The sequence below is a fragment of the Zeus faber genome (genome assembly GCF_960531495.2).
Source record: "Zeus faber genome assembly, chromosome: 13".
In the NCBI taxonomy this organism is placed as follows: domain Eukaryota; kingdom Metazoa; phylum Chordata; class Actinopteri; order Zeiformes; family Zeidae; genus Zeus; species Zeus faber.
In genome coordinates this window covers 29,885,030-29,900,203 of record NC_137198.1, presented here as the reverse complement: position 1 = coordinate 29,900,203, position 15,174 = coordinate 29,885,030, and the positions used below count along the sequence as shown (strand labels likewise).

Genomic DNA, 15,174 nt, shown 5'->3' with positions numbered 1-15,174 from the left:
GTGGCGATCGTGTTCATTGTGAAATGTCAAATCTCTTTCTCTCTTCCTGTCTCTTATAGTCTCCCAACCACCTTTGCTACAGTAGACATCGACGGAGCACGGAAACTCATCTTTGCTCTGCCAGGTAACCTTATCTGCGAATTGAGAGTGGCGGCTGTTTTTTTCCAATTGGCTGAGTTGGAAGGTGTGTCAGAAGATGAGTCTCCTTGTGGATTCCCCGTGTGCTTGCAACCTGCCCTATCTGACACCTCATTTGGCCCTGGCCACACCAGCATTTGTGACAGGGATATTTTGCAGTGGATTGAATTCATTATGAGGCAATTGAGTAGTTAGTTGGGTTAAGAAAGGAAGAACAAACAATCTCAGATGGATCACCATTTTCTCTTGAACGATTCTGAAGAAATACACAGAACTCCATAATCAAGTGTTTTTAATAATGTTTTCAGTATTTTTATCCCATTTTAAAGAGTTTCTGAAACAGTGCTTATGAACAAATATTTTATTGGCGGAAAACAAAAAAATATTTAGAATAAATGCAGTGTAGAAGGTTAAAAATAAGGACTAAACCAACTGGATGGTGAAATGTAAACAGATGATTGCGAGACAATGATGAAGTACTGCATTCCGTCTTGGTATTTAGACTGACACAGCAACACCCACCCTCTACAACCACACCAGAACCCGGTTTGGAATCATTGAGGAAAGCAAAATGACTGGCAATAACCTGTGATGCATTGATGTCATTAGAGCACAGTGAAACATGTACACCAGTGTCTGTTTCACTTTCATAACAAAGAAATCAAGATGCATTGAGAATTGTTTCATAATCATTGTGGAACACTAAATCCAAATCACATTATGTGGTGCCATGAGATTCCCACGCCTTATAGTTAGCAGTTAGTTAGTTAGTAGGTAGCAAGTGAAGTCATTGCGATACCGATATTGCAAATTTGTGTCATTGCTGTTGCGACCTAGGAAGAAGACTTCTGTTGGGGACCTCAAAATTGATCAGCAGTGTCATTTGAGCTGTGCTGATTCATCCTATTTTATGCAATTCTGTTCTGCAAGGATATATATTGCCACAAGAGATGCCGTGATTTTCACCAAGTTGTGTTGCAGAAGTCAGTGGTATAATTTTGTTTCCTTGATTTGTATATCACTGTTCATGCATGGCCGACTATCTAGCATTGTGACTGGTACCACCTACCTTGCATGTAAAGGAATCACTAAGAAATGATGTGCAGTCAATTTCTGGTGTGACTAGGGCCTTAGACCCACTGCTGTTCTTTTCCAAACTCCCAGTACCCAAGTTATCCGCAAAGTCTAACACTCAATTTACATTTTTAATTTATGTCCAATCCCACCAAGAACAAACTTTGGTGACAACAAAGTGCATTCCTATCTTTCTTTGAGGAATTCCTCTATTCATGGCCTCTCTATAACTGTCTATAACTGACCTCTGTCGAGCTTCCAGCTTGTTCCCAGCACTGCTCTTCCCAGACCCAGAGTCCTCATTTGCTCTAGTAGCACAAAACGAGTCGTTTGTAGTTGGCTCTTGTCACAGTACACCTGTTGCACAGTGTGTCTGTAACAAGGATTTCAGAGAAAGCTTCCTAGTGTATTCTGGGGGTTTCTTCCCAGTTCCCGGTCATCTTTGCTGCGCATGCGCTGCTGTCCGGTGCTGTGTACCGAGTCCATGTGTTGTTGTCATTGTTGTTCAAGGGAACTTCAGCTTCAGAGAGACCGGTCCCTCTCTGTTGGAGGCCGCGGGCGTGAGCGAGACCGAGGCCAGGCAGCCACTGCCTCCTGCGCCTAGAGGAAGTAGGTCTTGACCTCCAACCTTGGATGACCCCATCTCCAAAATTACCTCTACCCACAAGAAATCCTCCTCACTATTCCCTAAAGAATTGAAGTCAAACCCTCAAATCACTCCAGATTGGAAATCTATTCCTGCATTCATCTACTCTCTCTCTGAAAGACCCTAAATGCTCCCTGATGACATTTGAACCCTGTAAACCCACACCCACCTCTCCCCTCCCATGAGAAAGTTGTAAACCAACCTTTTGACACCTTGGAGTGACCTCAAATAACTACAAGGTGACCCCAACCGACATACATACAAATATATTTACATTTTATATATTGGGCTCACTTTACCAGCCCCCCTACCAAAACCAACCTTTTCCCCCAAGCCCAAACCTGCAAATTCAACTAACCTGACCCATCCAAATCTCTATAAAGGTGCCATTATACTATTCAAAAACAGAATTTTTGCAGCAAAATAATTTCACAAACCGCTAATATACTTCGTTCGCCCTGCCTGCGCTTGGTTCAAATATCACTCGCTGACCTCTTTATCTGTAATTGGTCCAGATATCACTCCCCAATGCCCCCACAACTGCAACAGGCCCAATTATCACTTGTGACCTCCACTTTGTTTGCAATTGGTCCATATATCGCTTGCTGTCTGCAATTGGTCCAGAGTTCACAGGCCATGGTTTTAGGGGAGATGTTTCTCCTTTTTTCGTGAGCTTGTTCTACCTTTGTAAAATGCCGTCTGCTTAAATCAAAAATGGTGAGTTAACCTTAAAACCGACAACTCCTTCCTGGTGAGGACGGACCTGATCGTGCACGTGTGGTGAGGTTGTGCATCTGATGTGTACCTAACAATATTGGAATTGCTTGGTGTTTTTATTTTTTTATTTTTTTATTTTAAATCTCGCAGATTTTGTTGAGGTCTCGTTAGAAACAGGACGTTTCAGACGTCTTGTTGTTCAAGTTTGATTAATATCTATCTCCATTTGGAGCACAAATTAGTGAAAAACTCATAATTTGTCATTAGTTTCAGGAGCGGGCCGCTTTGTGACATCATTATCCAAAGTTATGTCCGTGCTTTCCCTAACCCTGGAGGTTTAGCTGGAGGTCTAACCCTTTCCCTCCAGCTACTTACGAGTACGAGGCTTTGGCTATCGCTGAGGGGCAGTGATCGATACAATTATTATTTATGCGCATGCCGGCATAGAATGTAATTTAATGTGGCAAATGCGGTCTCCCTGTTCCAGAAGTGTAGAATTTAGCCTGAGCACCTGTCCCTTTATCCCTTGATGATCCATGGACCCCATGGGGCCCTTTTTATCATGCGCGTTTTCTTTTAAGTGTGAATGGGCATTGAGGTAGCGTATTGTCTGGCTAGATTGTAAGGCTGTTCTGTTGCTGATTTGTGACATGGTAATAGAAATGGTATTAAAGTCAGACCGATATCAGTCATTATTAGACTTTTTTGACCACATTGGGATCAGCAGTTGTGCAGCCGATGTGTCCCGATTTTCAAAATAAATATAATAAACAACAAACATTGATTATTTATCCTGTACTTATCTGTTTTACACTACTTTTAAGTTACTTACCAAAATAAGCGCAGAAGTCCGACTAGGCATTAGAAATCCATCAATGTTTGTTCACACTACCGTTTAGACAGGACACGGCACGCTAAGCAGTAAGCGATGCTGCGTTCATGAAACCCGGACAACCAATTTGTTTCGGAAGTGATGATGCATTCACTGAAACTCGGCCAAAAACGAATAGAATTGTATTTAATATTTTTTACATTCTTTTATCTTTCCAAAAGTTATTTGTGTTTATTTTATTGTATTTGTTTGGTTATAAGTTCTATAAGATCGGACTCAAAAATCTGGCATCGATCGGGCTCCAAAAATATATATGGATGATACTCTACCGTCTTATGATATATATTGTCATATCACACAGCCCTAATATTAAATATAAAATCAAAAAATATTCAACGTTGTCAATATTCACATTACAAGCGTACCGGTATGCGAGCACACACTGTGCATTGACATGGTTGTATGACCCTGTAAGTCAAGCTCCCGTTTTTTTTCAACGAGAAGCACTTGTTACCCTCCGGCATTTTACACCCACACACAGTATGATCAAATCAGATCATCATCGCAGCCACGACTGTGCCGAAAGTCATCACTTTCGGATTCAAAAATTTCACACAATCATCTTCATTCAATGAAATTTGAAATTTGTGCAAATCTGTTCTTAACTTTTTGAGATAATCTGCAAACAAACAGACGGACCGGGGGGGAATTAACAAAGTTTAATGTTGTGGTCTGGCTGTCAGTATTTTATTGTTTAAAAGTGATGGGGAGGGAATATTAGTTTGAGGAAAAAATTAAGAAATATATAACTTTTTAGAAAGTAGTTTGTTTTTTGTTTTTATTACATTTATTTAAATGAATATCAATAATTATGATACTAATTCAATTAATTGTCATAGTTTTTGAACAGGTTTGATAGATTGGCAAGTAATATCATTATTAGACAAATACTAATACCTTTTCTTTTCTCCATATAAAGACCTGATACTGCACGTAAGACTGCAGTATCTTTGAGAAAAAGAAAGTGACTTAAGTTGGGACTTCTTGCCTTAACTAAGGACTTGACTTGACATAACCTGTGACTTCACTTTGCGCATGGAAAGATGAGTTGGGACTTGCTTGAGACTTGGACCAAATGACTTGAGACTTAGGCTATGTTCACACTGCAAGCCTTAGTGCTCAATTTGGATTGACTTCTTCGATTCAAATGTTTTGTTTGGCTGTTCCCATTATTGTTTTAATGTGGCCAATATCAGATTCCAGTGTGAACTGGTCACAATCCTGAATTGACCCGCATGCACAGAAGTAACAAAGACATGGCAGGCAGCTCAAGCTTGAGGATGAAATCTTTAAATCCAGACAGGGGCACGGTGCTTTTTTTTTGTTTTGTTCAATAAGGAAATTTAGTAAAATAAATCTAAAATGATAACACAGTGTGTGTATATTGCTCCCCGATCACTCCCTCAGAGGACACACACACACACACAGTATTTTAGATCTGGTGCTATTCATATAACGCTGCAGGCGTGGGTGCCACCTCGCCGGGTCGGTCTATTTATCCATCTATTATTTATTTTCCCTCCCCTTGCTTTATACGCTGCTTAACGGTGGTGAGTGCTGCAGAGCACCTCGCTCTGCTAGCTGGTCCTGAAGTCTGGGGCGGAAATATATTCTCGAAATACAGGGGTACTTTTTAATTTATTTATTTATTTTTTATTTTTTTGCATCCGTGGTCCGTGAACATATTGTGTGCTGCGGTCCAGTCCGTGATAACAAAAATGTTGGGAACCCCTGTTCTAGAGTGACGTAAAAGTTGCATGAATTCTGCTTTGACTGTTCAGACTGACTTGTATCGGATTTAGGACCACATATGAAAGTGGACCAAACCCAAATTGGAAAGATTCGAGATTCCATGTGATTTGTGCTGTTCACACTATTATGAAAAAAACTGATCTGAGTCACATACTGCACGAGCAAAGAAATCCGATTTGGGCCACTTTTGCCTGCAGTGTGAACGTAGCCTTACTTGTGACTTGGATAAGAGGGAATTGGTCACATGTCTGACAATTACTGATAAGTCGGTAGCCTCGTCCGCCATCTTGGGTGTGCTGTAAAACTCTGCAACGTGATGCGTCATTGCGTCACGTCCTGCCTCCTGTACACTCTACCCAGACTCCGCCCCTCGCCTAAACCAAACAGAGTATTTCAAGTCGGAGTAAACGCATCTGACACAGACAATCCTCGGTTGTGTGAAAGGGCAACTCTGGACAATGTCTGGATCTGATTATCCAGACATTGTCCGGAGTTCATGTCAGAAAGCAGCTCTAGACAGACAACTTGAGCCAGGGCTGCAACAGAAAACTGTTGCTCATTCTGCGTTTCACAATACCCCGGAAACTATAATAGTTCAAAGAAAACGTTTCCGCGTTGTCGGCAGTTCTAAGAACCATTGGAGGAACTGACCTTAAAACACCGTTCTTCAAGGATATTTAAACTGAACACAAGGAGAGCAACATGCAGTGACGTAAATGCGCGTTGATTGGTTCAGACCTAAGTCCGTATTGTTTGTAACTTTTGTAACTTGTGCTGCGTTTCACATAACCCGGAAAACTGTAATACGTACCAAAAAGGACTAAACTGGACCCCGTGTATTGCTGCCTGCAGCTATTTTTCTGTTTGTATATATTATTACTACAGTTTCTTATTTTATCATTACAGTTTTTTAAGCAAACCATGTATGTGTAATATATATATTTTTACTAGGACTGTAAATCTTGATTAATCCCAACATTTCTCTGATTAATGGTGATTAATCACATTCAACATCAATCACATTACATTCTGTAAATTTGTGAAAAAAATACTTTCTCTCTGTTCAGGGTGAGGGTGCTGGATGTGTGCCTCCCCACCCTAACCGCATGGGGCCTGGTTGTGAGGAAGTCCAGGATCCAGGCACACAGCAGAGTGCTCAGTCCTAGCTCCAGCAGCTTGACAGCCAGTCTGGTGGGGACTATGGTATTGAAAGCTGAACTGTAGTCAATGAACAGTGATCTCGCATAGCCCCCCTTCTGGCCATCCAGGTGCGTGAGCGTGGTGTGCAGTACCTGGGGGACTGCGTCGTCCGTGAATCTGTTCGGCCGCTTCTGTGAACTGCAGCGGGTCAATGGTGCGGGGGAGGTAGGCGCAGATGTAATTCTTAATCAGCCTCTTGAAGCACTTTATGACCACCGAGGTGAGGGGTACCGGACGGTAGTCACTCAAGCAGGCTGGAGAGGCGATCTTCGCCACAGGGATGATGGTGGAACTCTTGATGCAGGACGGGACCACCTACTCGGCCAGAGAGGTGTTGAATATTGTAGTGAGCACCGGGTCTAGCAGGTTAGCACAGGTCTTCAGTACTCGACGAGATAGGCCATCTGGGCCCGCAGCTTTCCTGGTGTTCACACGCGTCAGAGCCCTCCAGACATCATGCTCTGACACTGAGAGTGTTTGCTCATCCCGAGTGGTGTAACTCAACATAGCCGGCGAGCTAGCGGTGTTGTTGCCAGCCTCAAAATGTGCATAAAAGATGCTCAGTTTGTTGGCTGGGGAGGGGCTGCTCTTGTAGTTAGCTCTTGTAGCCACATAACATCTGGATGTAATTCCGTTGCGGAGGTCGGCAAAAAGTTAAATTATTTCTTATTTTCTTATTTAATTATTTTAACATTGCTTTTCTAATCGCTTTTACATTTACATCTAATTCCATTAAATTGATGTTTCCCAAAAATATTTTTTGTTGGGCTATGTAAGTACTGAAAAAACATTCTAATTCAGTAGATAGTTGTATAGCAAGCTAAACACGCTTTTGAAACCGTTCTTTTTCACCAAAAGACGTTGTGTCATGTTAAAGAAGGTTATATTAAAGGTTGTTTCAGAAATTTGTATGATTAAATTTGTGCTCATTCAAAGATAGTGTGATGAAGTGCTGAAAGACTTTAAAACAGTTCAGTCATTTTTTACAATGAAGATTTATTTCTTTCGTTGGCACAAAAGGGGGAATAAATAACAACAAAAACAAAATAGACAAACAAAAACAACATTGGTATCGACTGTCAGCCAAATTGGTATTTTAAACATCGGTGTCGGCCCAGAATTTCACAATCTGTGTATCCCTAGAAAACAATAAAATATTTCTTTTCACAAGGAAACTAACTCTGGCCTTTGACTTCCATGAAGATGCATAGAGCTGAAAACCAGTCTTCCCCGGTATTATTATTAGTTTTGAAATTTGATTTTAAATATCCAGGCAGGTAGCAAGCCCTTGTATATGAAAATAGAGATCTGCGGATTAAAAACTAGTTGTTCTTTACTTGGGCATTTAGTCTTTGTATTCGAGCAGCACAGGCTGTGCAGGACTGTCGTAGTATCAGAGTGGCTGTTCTGCTTCTGGAACTGCGTCGGTACCAACAGGTAGCTTTATCAAAAAAATTGATGCACCCGAGTATGAGGATTTCATTTTTGATTTTTTTTTTTATTCGCCAGATTCACTTTGTATGGATATTTACAAACAATTTGTTTACGGGTGAATCATATGAGTTGTATTTATTGTACTTTTGATGACTTGGCTACATTACATAATCAGCCATAATGTCTATAATTCTATAATGTGCCCTTAGTATAACTCACTGACTTACAATGTAAATTGATTACCCCGCGGGAGACTGAAATGTTACGTTCACTGTAACATGAATGAATATACTGTACATGAAAACAAACATATGAATATCATAATTTATTTACTCTTAAGTATGATCCATAAACTGGATGAATAAAATACATTTTCGTGACATTTCAACTTTTTAACAGACTGTGTGCATAAAGAGCTCTGCCAGATGCCTATGGGGCTGCTGAACAAAGCCACTTTGTTAAAAAGAACCATCAAAATATCAGACAACATTTATTCATTCTAAATTAGCCGATCAACATTACTAATAGGTCTAAATGAGCATTCATGAATAAGTTCTTGTCAGAAATGCAGTGAGTGCAAATGGGGCTGGACACTGAAGAAACCTCTCAGCAAACTTGGAGAGCGCTGTGGCACACAGTCCTGACAGTTGTACCTCATGTGGCGACTGTGGAGTGGGCTATTTATGATTATTTGGTACTTTAACTTTGCATTTCCATTACAATAATACCATGTTTTGTTGCATTTATGAAATTCTAGAACTAGAATAAAGAAAACTGCTTACATTTTGTTATTTTTATTGGGAGATGCTATTACCAACAAAACAGTAATATACTAAGTAACAAGTAACAACTGTGAAACGGAGAAAAAAAATCCACTGGGATGCAGCAGACCATTTCAGGACCTCCCCCTAGACAGCCACCGGACTTAGTTATGCGGCAGGAGATCTGAATATGCGCGTCAACCTCATTTAACAATGCACAGAACTGTCGGTTGGTAAAGCCTTTTATCATTATTTTGTTCCCTATCTGGATGACGACGTTCATCACCGCCCAGGGGGGTCTTCTAGCGCACAGTGCTTCTTGGTACAAGATGTAGTGAAACATAAGCAGCTTTCGATCCAACGACTTCTGTAGTCACACAAACCCCTTCTGTGTTCCTCTCATACTAGGTGCCCCATCTGTAGCCACTGACACCATGCGACTGGTGTTTATTTCTTTGGCTTTTAAACAGTTCACAACAGTCTCACAAAAGTCCTCCCCCCGTGTTTGGCCTTTCAGCAGTATCAACTCAATGATTCCTTCCTGCGGCATCACATACCTGCATAGCAGTGCTGTCTGCTCAATATCGTTCACATCGCTTGACTCATCACAGGCAATTGAGTATACTGGAGCTGAATTGATGTCTTCAATTTGCTGACTGGTGGTGTTTGTTGCATTTTTATGGTCGGTCTCTGATGATCTTTGCGGGAAGAGACATATCTTTAATTTTCTGACCTATCTCAGTTTTGTTTTTGAAGTCTGAGAATAGACGCTCTGATATTTTAATGAACAATTCCTTCATGTATTCACCGTCCGTGAACAGCTTTCCACACCTTAAAGTACCATCTCCTGAGCTGCCACTAAACTAGCAGTTTCGGAATTTGGAGATTCGATCCATTTTTTAATGGCGCATTCACTCTGCTTTACTTTTCCGCAGCAGTTCCGAAATCGCGCTCCTTCTCTCATCCCCAGCCGGATACTTTTCAGAAAATGCAGTGTGCTTGTTCTGGAAATGTCTTTCAATGTTGTCTTTTTGTTTGTTTGCCAATTTCTTGCCGCAGATCAAGCATACCGGTAAGCCGGCAGCGTTGGCAATGTAAGCAAACAAATCTGTCCATGCATTACATTTGGAATCCATAGCCATTCCCATTGAAATAGTCCCAAATATGAGTATAAGGCGCCGTTCCCAGAGAGTGTGTACTGCTGCTATCCACTCCCAGCTGTCTGCTCTCCCATTGGCTGGAATGTCTGCACTTGCGGGAGTAAGGGGCCGAATACTTGCTTTAGATTTGCTGCTCGACACGTGTAGACCCCGCCTCGTCACATTCCTGAGACATGTTTACAAAGCAGCTGCATTCCATCAAAGCTGGAACTCGGAAAACTCCAACCCCTGGCCGTGAACATTTTAGTTGACTGAAATGTTAAAAAATATATATTTATTCTGTGAATAGGCTACACATTTTCCCAATTGGAGAATGTAACAATCACTTTAGGCCTACAACAATGATAAATTAAAATGTAAAAAATCACGGTTATTCATTTCCATATAATTTTTTGTCAAAGCCATGCCGACCCCCGCTTTAGAAGAACATTTACAACTGCCTTGGACCATGCGTCATAGTCCTGGAAAATAATATTGCTATTGCATATTTCTTTTACAGTACATGTAAATTGCATATTAGAACCATAATTAGTAAAAAATAGAAAAATCTATATTACACCTACACACACACACACACACACACACACACACACACACACACACACACACACACACATCTGTCTATATATATAATTTACTACCAATAATAATCCAACACCTATTATTTATCGTGTGTGTAAGATCCTTTGTACTGCATGTGCAATTGGTTAACTTAACACAAGCTGGCTATAAAGCAGTCATATTTATCTCCAAGCAGGTTTGACAATATATTATTTCACTTTATGGATATATAATTATGCAGATCGATATACGGCTAGCAGAGAGCAGATCTATATAGATCTGTTTACTGGTAGTAGTCAATGATCTGTTAACGGAGTGATCAATGGCAAATCACCTGGTTACCACATGCAAGAGAAGCCCGTCTTTTATTATTAATTATTTGTATTTCATTATATTATTATATAAGTAATAACCTGAAGCCGCAACTTTTTCACCAGACCAACCGCGCCACGTAAGACCATCATGTCCAAAAACCTCCATTGTCTTCCTTGGTACAAGCACCAAACAGCCTCCATGCAATTAATAAATAGAAGAAAAAAAAACTTTTATATCAATCCACTGTTTTTATTTAAGCCATTTAAATGTGATATTTAAAATGGTTCAGATTTATCAACATACCGTGTGTTTCGGAAGAAATGTGCCTGGTATATGTGTGTCATGAATCCAGTGCTGACTTTGCGCATCAAGCTCTTTTGCGTGCAAAGTATGAACATTTCTACGCAACATTTAGGCACAGATCTGTGTGGCGCACTGTTCATGAAGGAGGCCCACTATGATCAGATAAGTAAGGTTCAGATGAACTGGATTCTGCTGCAGTTGCAGAATATTAGAATTAGTTAAGAAGCACTTTAGAAGTAAGTATCAGTATGTCCCTGTGTATTACCATCGCTAGATATAGTATGTTAGTATGTTTGGAATGTTCAAAGGATGAAATTCATCAGAGCATTATAGACCATGGCCCAGGTGTTGGATATTTAGACAGGCCAAGTTGTCTCTCAATTTTCCTTGATGAATTGGTCTAGCATTGCATCCCCCTGCCCCCACCTCATCTGTCCAGGGAACCCATTTTTTTTTCCCCCATTTCCTAGGTAACCCAGTATCAGCGGTGGTGACGTGTAATCTGTTTGTCATCCCTGCACTAAGGAAGATGCAGGGAATCCTGGACCCAAGGCCCACTATAATCAAAGCCAGGGTAACACGTACACACTGTACTAAAAGGGTTTGCGAATATTAAATTGGGTGCATGCAAAGGTGACTTCAAAGACTTTCCCTATGTGAATTAACAAAGTGTAATGTCAATTTAATAAGAAGTTGCATTTATTAAACTCGTTGATGACCTAAATAAAAAAAAATTCTAATAGGACAAAATCACTGTGAAAATGCATTTAAGGCAACGTGAGCCATCAATCTTGACTACGTCTCGAAGTGTATTTTGAGTTTTGTTAAATGGATGGTATTTACATTCAAATGTCGGACAAAACTGCTCCATATGTCTTGAAAATGTTGTGTACGGGTGTGCATGTTTCAGTTGTCCTGTGATGTGAAGTTGGATCCCAGACCCGAATACCACCGCTGCATCCTCACATGGCATCACCAGGAACCACTGCCTTGGGCACAGAGCACCGGTACAATACACAGAAATACTACATACACAAATGACACAAACACATAAAAGGACACACACATAAATGCACGACTGTCTTTCTCTCCCCCGCCCTCTTTCTCTTCCCCTGCCTAGGTAACCAGGTATCAAGCAGGCTGATGTCTATGCGCAGTGCCAACGGCCTGCTGATGTTGCCCCCTAAAACGGAGCAGTACGTGGAGCTCCACAAGGGTGAAGTGGTGGACGTCATGGTCATCGGACGCCTATGATGCAGGTGCTTCACAGAATACTCTCATACTTGCGATCTTGTTCTCCTCTGTAATTTGGGGTCAGGCTCCGAAGGGAAGGCTGGCGCAAAGCATGCAAAAAGCTGTGGCTCGTTCAATTCTTCACAGAGAGCTGACTCACTCAATAGACTTTCAAACGGTCTATTGTATACGTCAAACGGTTGTAGTCACTCTCAAAGAGTACGAAAAATTTGTTTCATTGATTGTCGTAATCATACGTTAAGTCACAGGTAACATTTTAACAATTGACCCCAAGTATTATTAGCGAAACATCTCTCGGGCTACACCTACACAGACTCATTGTATGCAACCATGTCAACACCCAAGCAAAGTTGTCATGTGCAAAAGTTATTTGTTACCATGTTGCACTGTGTTTCAACATTCAGGTTGTTGATATTATTGTCATTGTGTGACACCTCTGCTGTTTGATATAACCCCAAACCCCCAGATTATGATGCAACTTGCTGCCGATTACCATGGCTGCGCCAGGACTTCCTGTCTGGACAGGAAACGGGCGAGGGCAGGAAGGGATGCATGTCTACCTGGTCGCCATTAGCTGTGATGTCATATGCAACAGCCAATTGGAGCCCACCTCAGAGCTGAATCCTCGTTGGTTCGTCCACTCGGAACAGATCACTGTATTTCAATGATTAAAAAAAAAATAATAAATATATATATATATATATATATATATATATATATATATATATATATATATATATATATATATATATATATATATATATATATATATATATATATATATAAGAAAGAGAAAAACTATATGAAATTAGATTTATTCTGTAATATTATTATTATCATAATTATCCTCAAGATAATGATTATTAATATTTGATTATTATTATTATTAATATTACTATGGTTCTGAATATTATCAACTCATTCTCTCCTCTGTATTATTTCCTTTGTGTGTTGAACACTTGTAAATACAGATACGTAGAGTCTCTCCACACTCCTTCGCTTTATTATTTACCACACCTTCCCATTGCACTCCTTTTCTCCCGAAACATCTCCCCACCTTCTGTCCGTCTTTCTTTCTTTTTCCCTTTGATTTTTTTTTTTTTTTTAGTCCAGATGTAGATGTTTTTAATCTTATCAGCGTGAATATTGTCCCATTTCATACCTATTAATGCCCTCACCCTGTCATCATGGCTACATTGGGGCGCTCATTATACCATACACTACTGTTGCTTTCGAGGCAACTCAGATGTCATAAATTTAGCAACAAGGACATTTCCAACCTTGGAAATTGACTGTCGAGAGGTCAGTTCTGGGGCAAAACAAAGCTAGGTATTTTAATCATTGACAAGGCTGTTAAATTTCACATAATATCGCTAAAATCGGTTAAAACAATGCAAACAGCTTTTGCGTAATGACATAGCCAAAAAATGTGTTGAAATGTTAAGGAAAACTGTTATAGTTATTCAATATTAACCGCCAACCGGTAAGGATTCCATTCTTTCTGCCATGTTTTTGTTGCCGGGCCGCTTTTGTCGGGTTCAGGTCAGGGGAGGCGATCGAAGCGCTGACATGATTTCCCAATTTCCGACCTCAAATTCAAAAATGTACGACAACCTTCTCTATTTGTCTTTTTCACAGCTCTGCAATCATTTTATTTCTTCTTATTTCTTTTTCTTCCTTGGATTTAAACTTGCGTTGAAAGCAATGTGTGTTACAGCTAGACTTTCCATATGACAACTTTCAGGTGCTTGTTGAGGTTGGTTTCGATCATTCGTGACCAAGGCCTCAAAACAAAAGAAAAATGTCATTCATGCCAGTTCATGTTTTAAATTTTGTTGTTAATGTGCAGGATTTTAGAAACATTCTGGTAATCTGTACCATCTTGGAGCCCTACAAACACATTTATTTTGGCGTTAAGGCCAGTGATGTTGATAGCTAGTTAAGTCTGTCATCATAAAAGGTCGTTTATAACCAGTTTACGAGTAACAGCCAAATGCACTATACACGTTCCCCCAACCTGCACTTGTGCCCCGTTATGGTCTCCTAGTTTCTGTATTTCCTCAAGTTCATGTGCTCTGTGCCAAATCAATGAAGAAAAGAAAAATTAAAAAAAAACACTTTGAGTAGTGAACATTGATCCTTCTCCTGCCCCCCCATGAACCTCCATCTCCTCTCCACGTCGGCGTTGACACGGCGATCTCCGCAGCGCCCAAAAAAATCTGCTGCCAGAGCAATTTTCTGGGCCAAGGAGAGGACGGCCAAACGGAGGCCAATCTCGAGTCTCATTTCCAGCCACAATACTGTCCTCCCAATCCTGCCACTCTATATGCTTTGAACCTCCCGGCTGCACAGAACCCCAGCGATTTCCTTTCCGAGCGGCATGGAGCTCCTACTGCTGCTTGGCCCAATGGAGGAAGGAAGGGATGGACGGACAGGGGGGTTTATCAACACCATGATCATTTCATTTTAGTAAGAAGAAGCAGGTTATTGCGAAACTTCCTTTGTACTGACTGATTTTAAACACTGGACTGATCTCAGTGTCACACTGCACAGACTACAAAACTTATGACCAGCACTTGTAATGAAGCAATGACACAGCATTCTACAACTACTGCTACTGTATAGAAGAGGATGTTTTTTTCTTTCTGCAATGATATTATTGAAACTGAAGATAAATTAATAAAAATATTCCTGATTATTCTGTACCTTCAATTTGAACAGTCTCTCCCCGCGCGCGCGCGCGCACACACACACACACACACACACACACACACACACAAATAGGTTAAATCTGCATTTTTCGGTTTGACACTGTCTCATAAGGTGTGATGTTTTTCTTTCCTTTTTTTTTTAGGTGGGATGTCTTCAAAATCAGGTTGAGGAACCATGGGGTTCTTCAGTTAAACGTGTATTTAAAGAAAACTGCAGAAACTCAAATCCTTGTAGATTTGACGTGAATTATTTATG

General features: G+C 40.5%; 1 protein-coding gene across 1 annotated transcript in view; it reads left to right on the top strand.

Annotated features, from left to right (window-relative positions):
• Window positions 1–14,912, top strand: part of gphna (gephyrin a) — a 58,293-nt gene extending 43,381 nt beyond the window's left edge. The window contains exons 20-25 of the mRNA XM_080012315.1: window positions 60–124; window positions 1,723–1,821; window positions 11,424–11,527; window positions 11,864–11,960; window positions 12,074–12,212; window positions 12,674–14,912. Of these exons, the coding sequence (XP_079868441.1) occupies window positions 60–124; window positions 1,723–1,821; window positions 11,424–11,527; window positions 11,864–11,960; window positions 12,074–12,207 (499 nt within the window). The 3' untranslated portion in view covers window positions 12,208–12,212; window positions 12,674–14,912. The remainder of the gene's footprint in view (window positions 1–59; window positions 125–1,722; window positions 1,822–11,423; window positions 11,528–11,863; window positions 11,961–12,073; window positions 12,213–12,673) is intronic.
• Window positions 14,913–15,174: the final 262 nt, after the last annotated feature.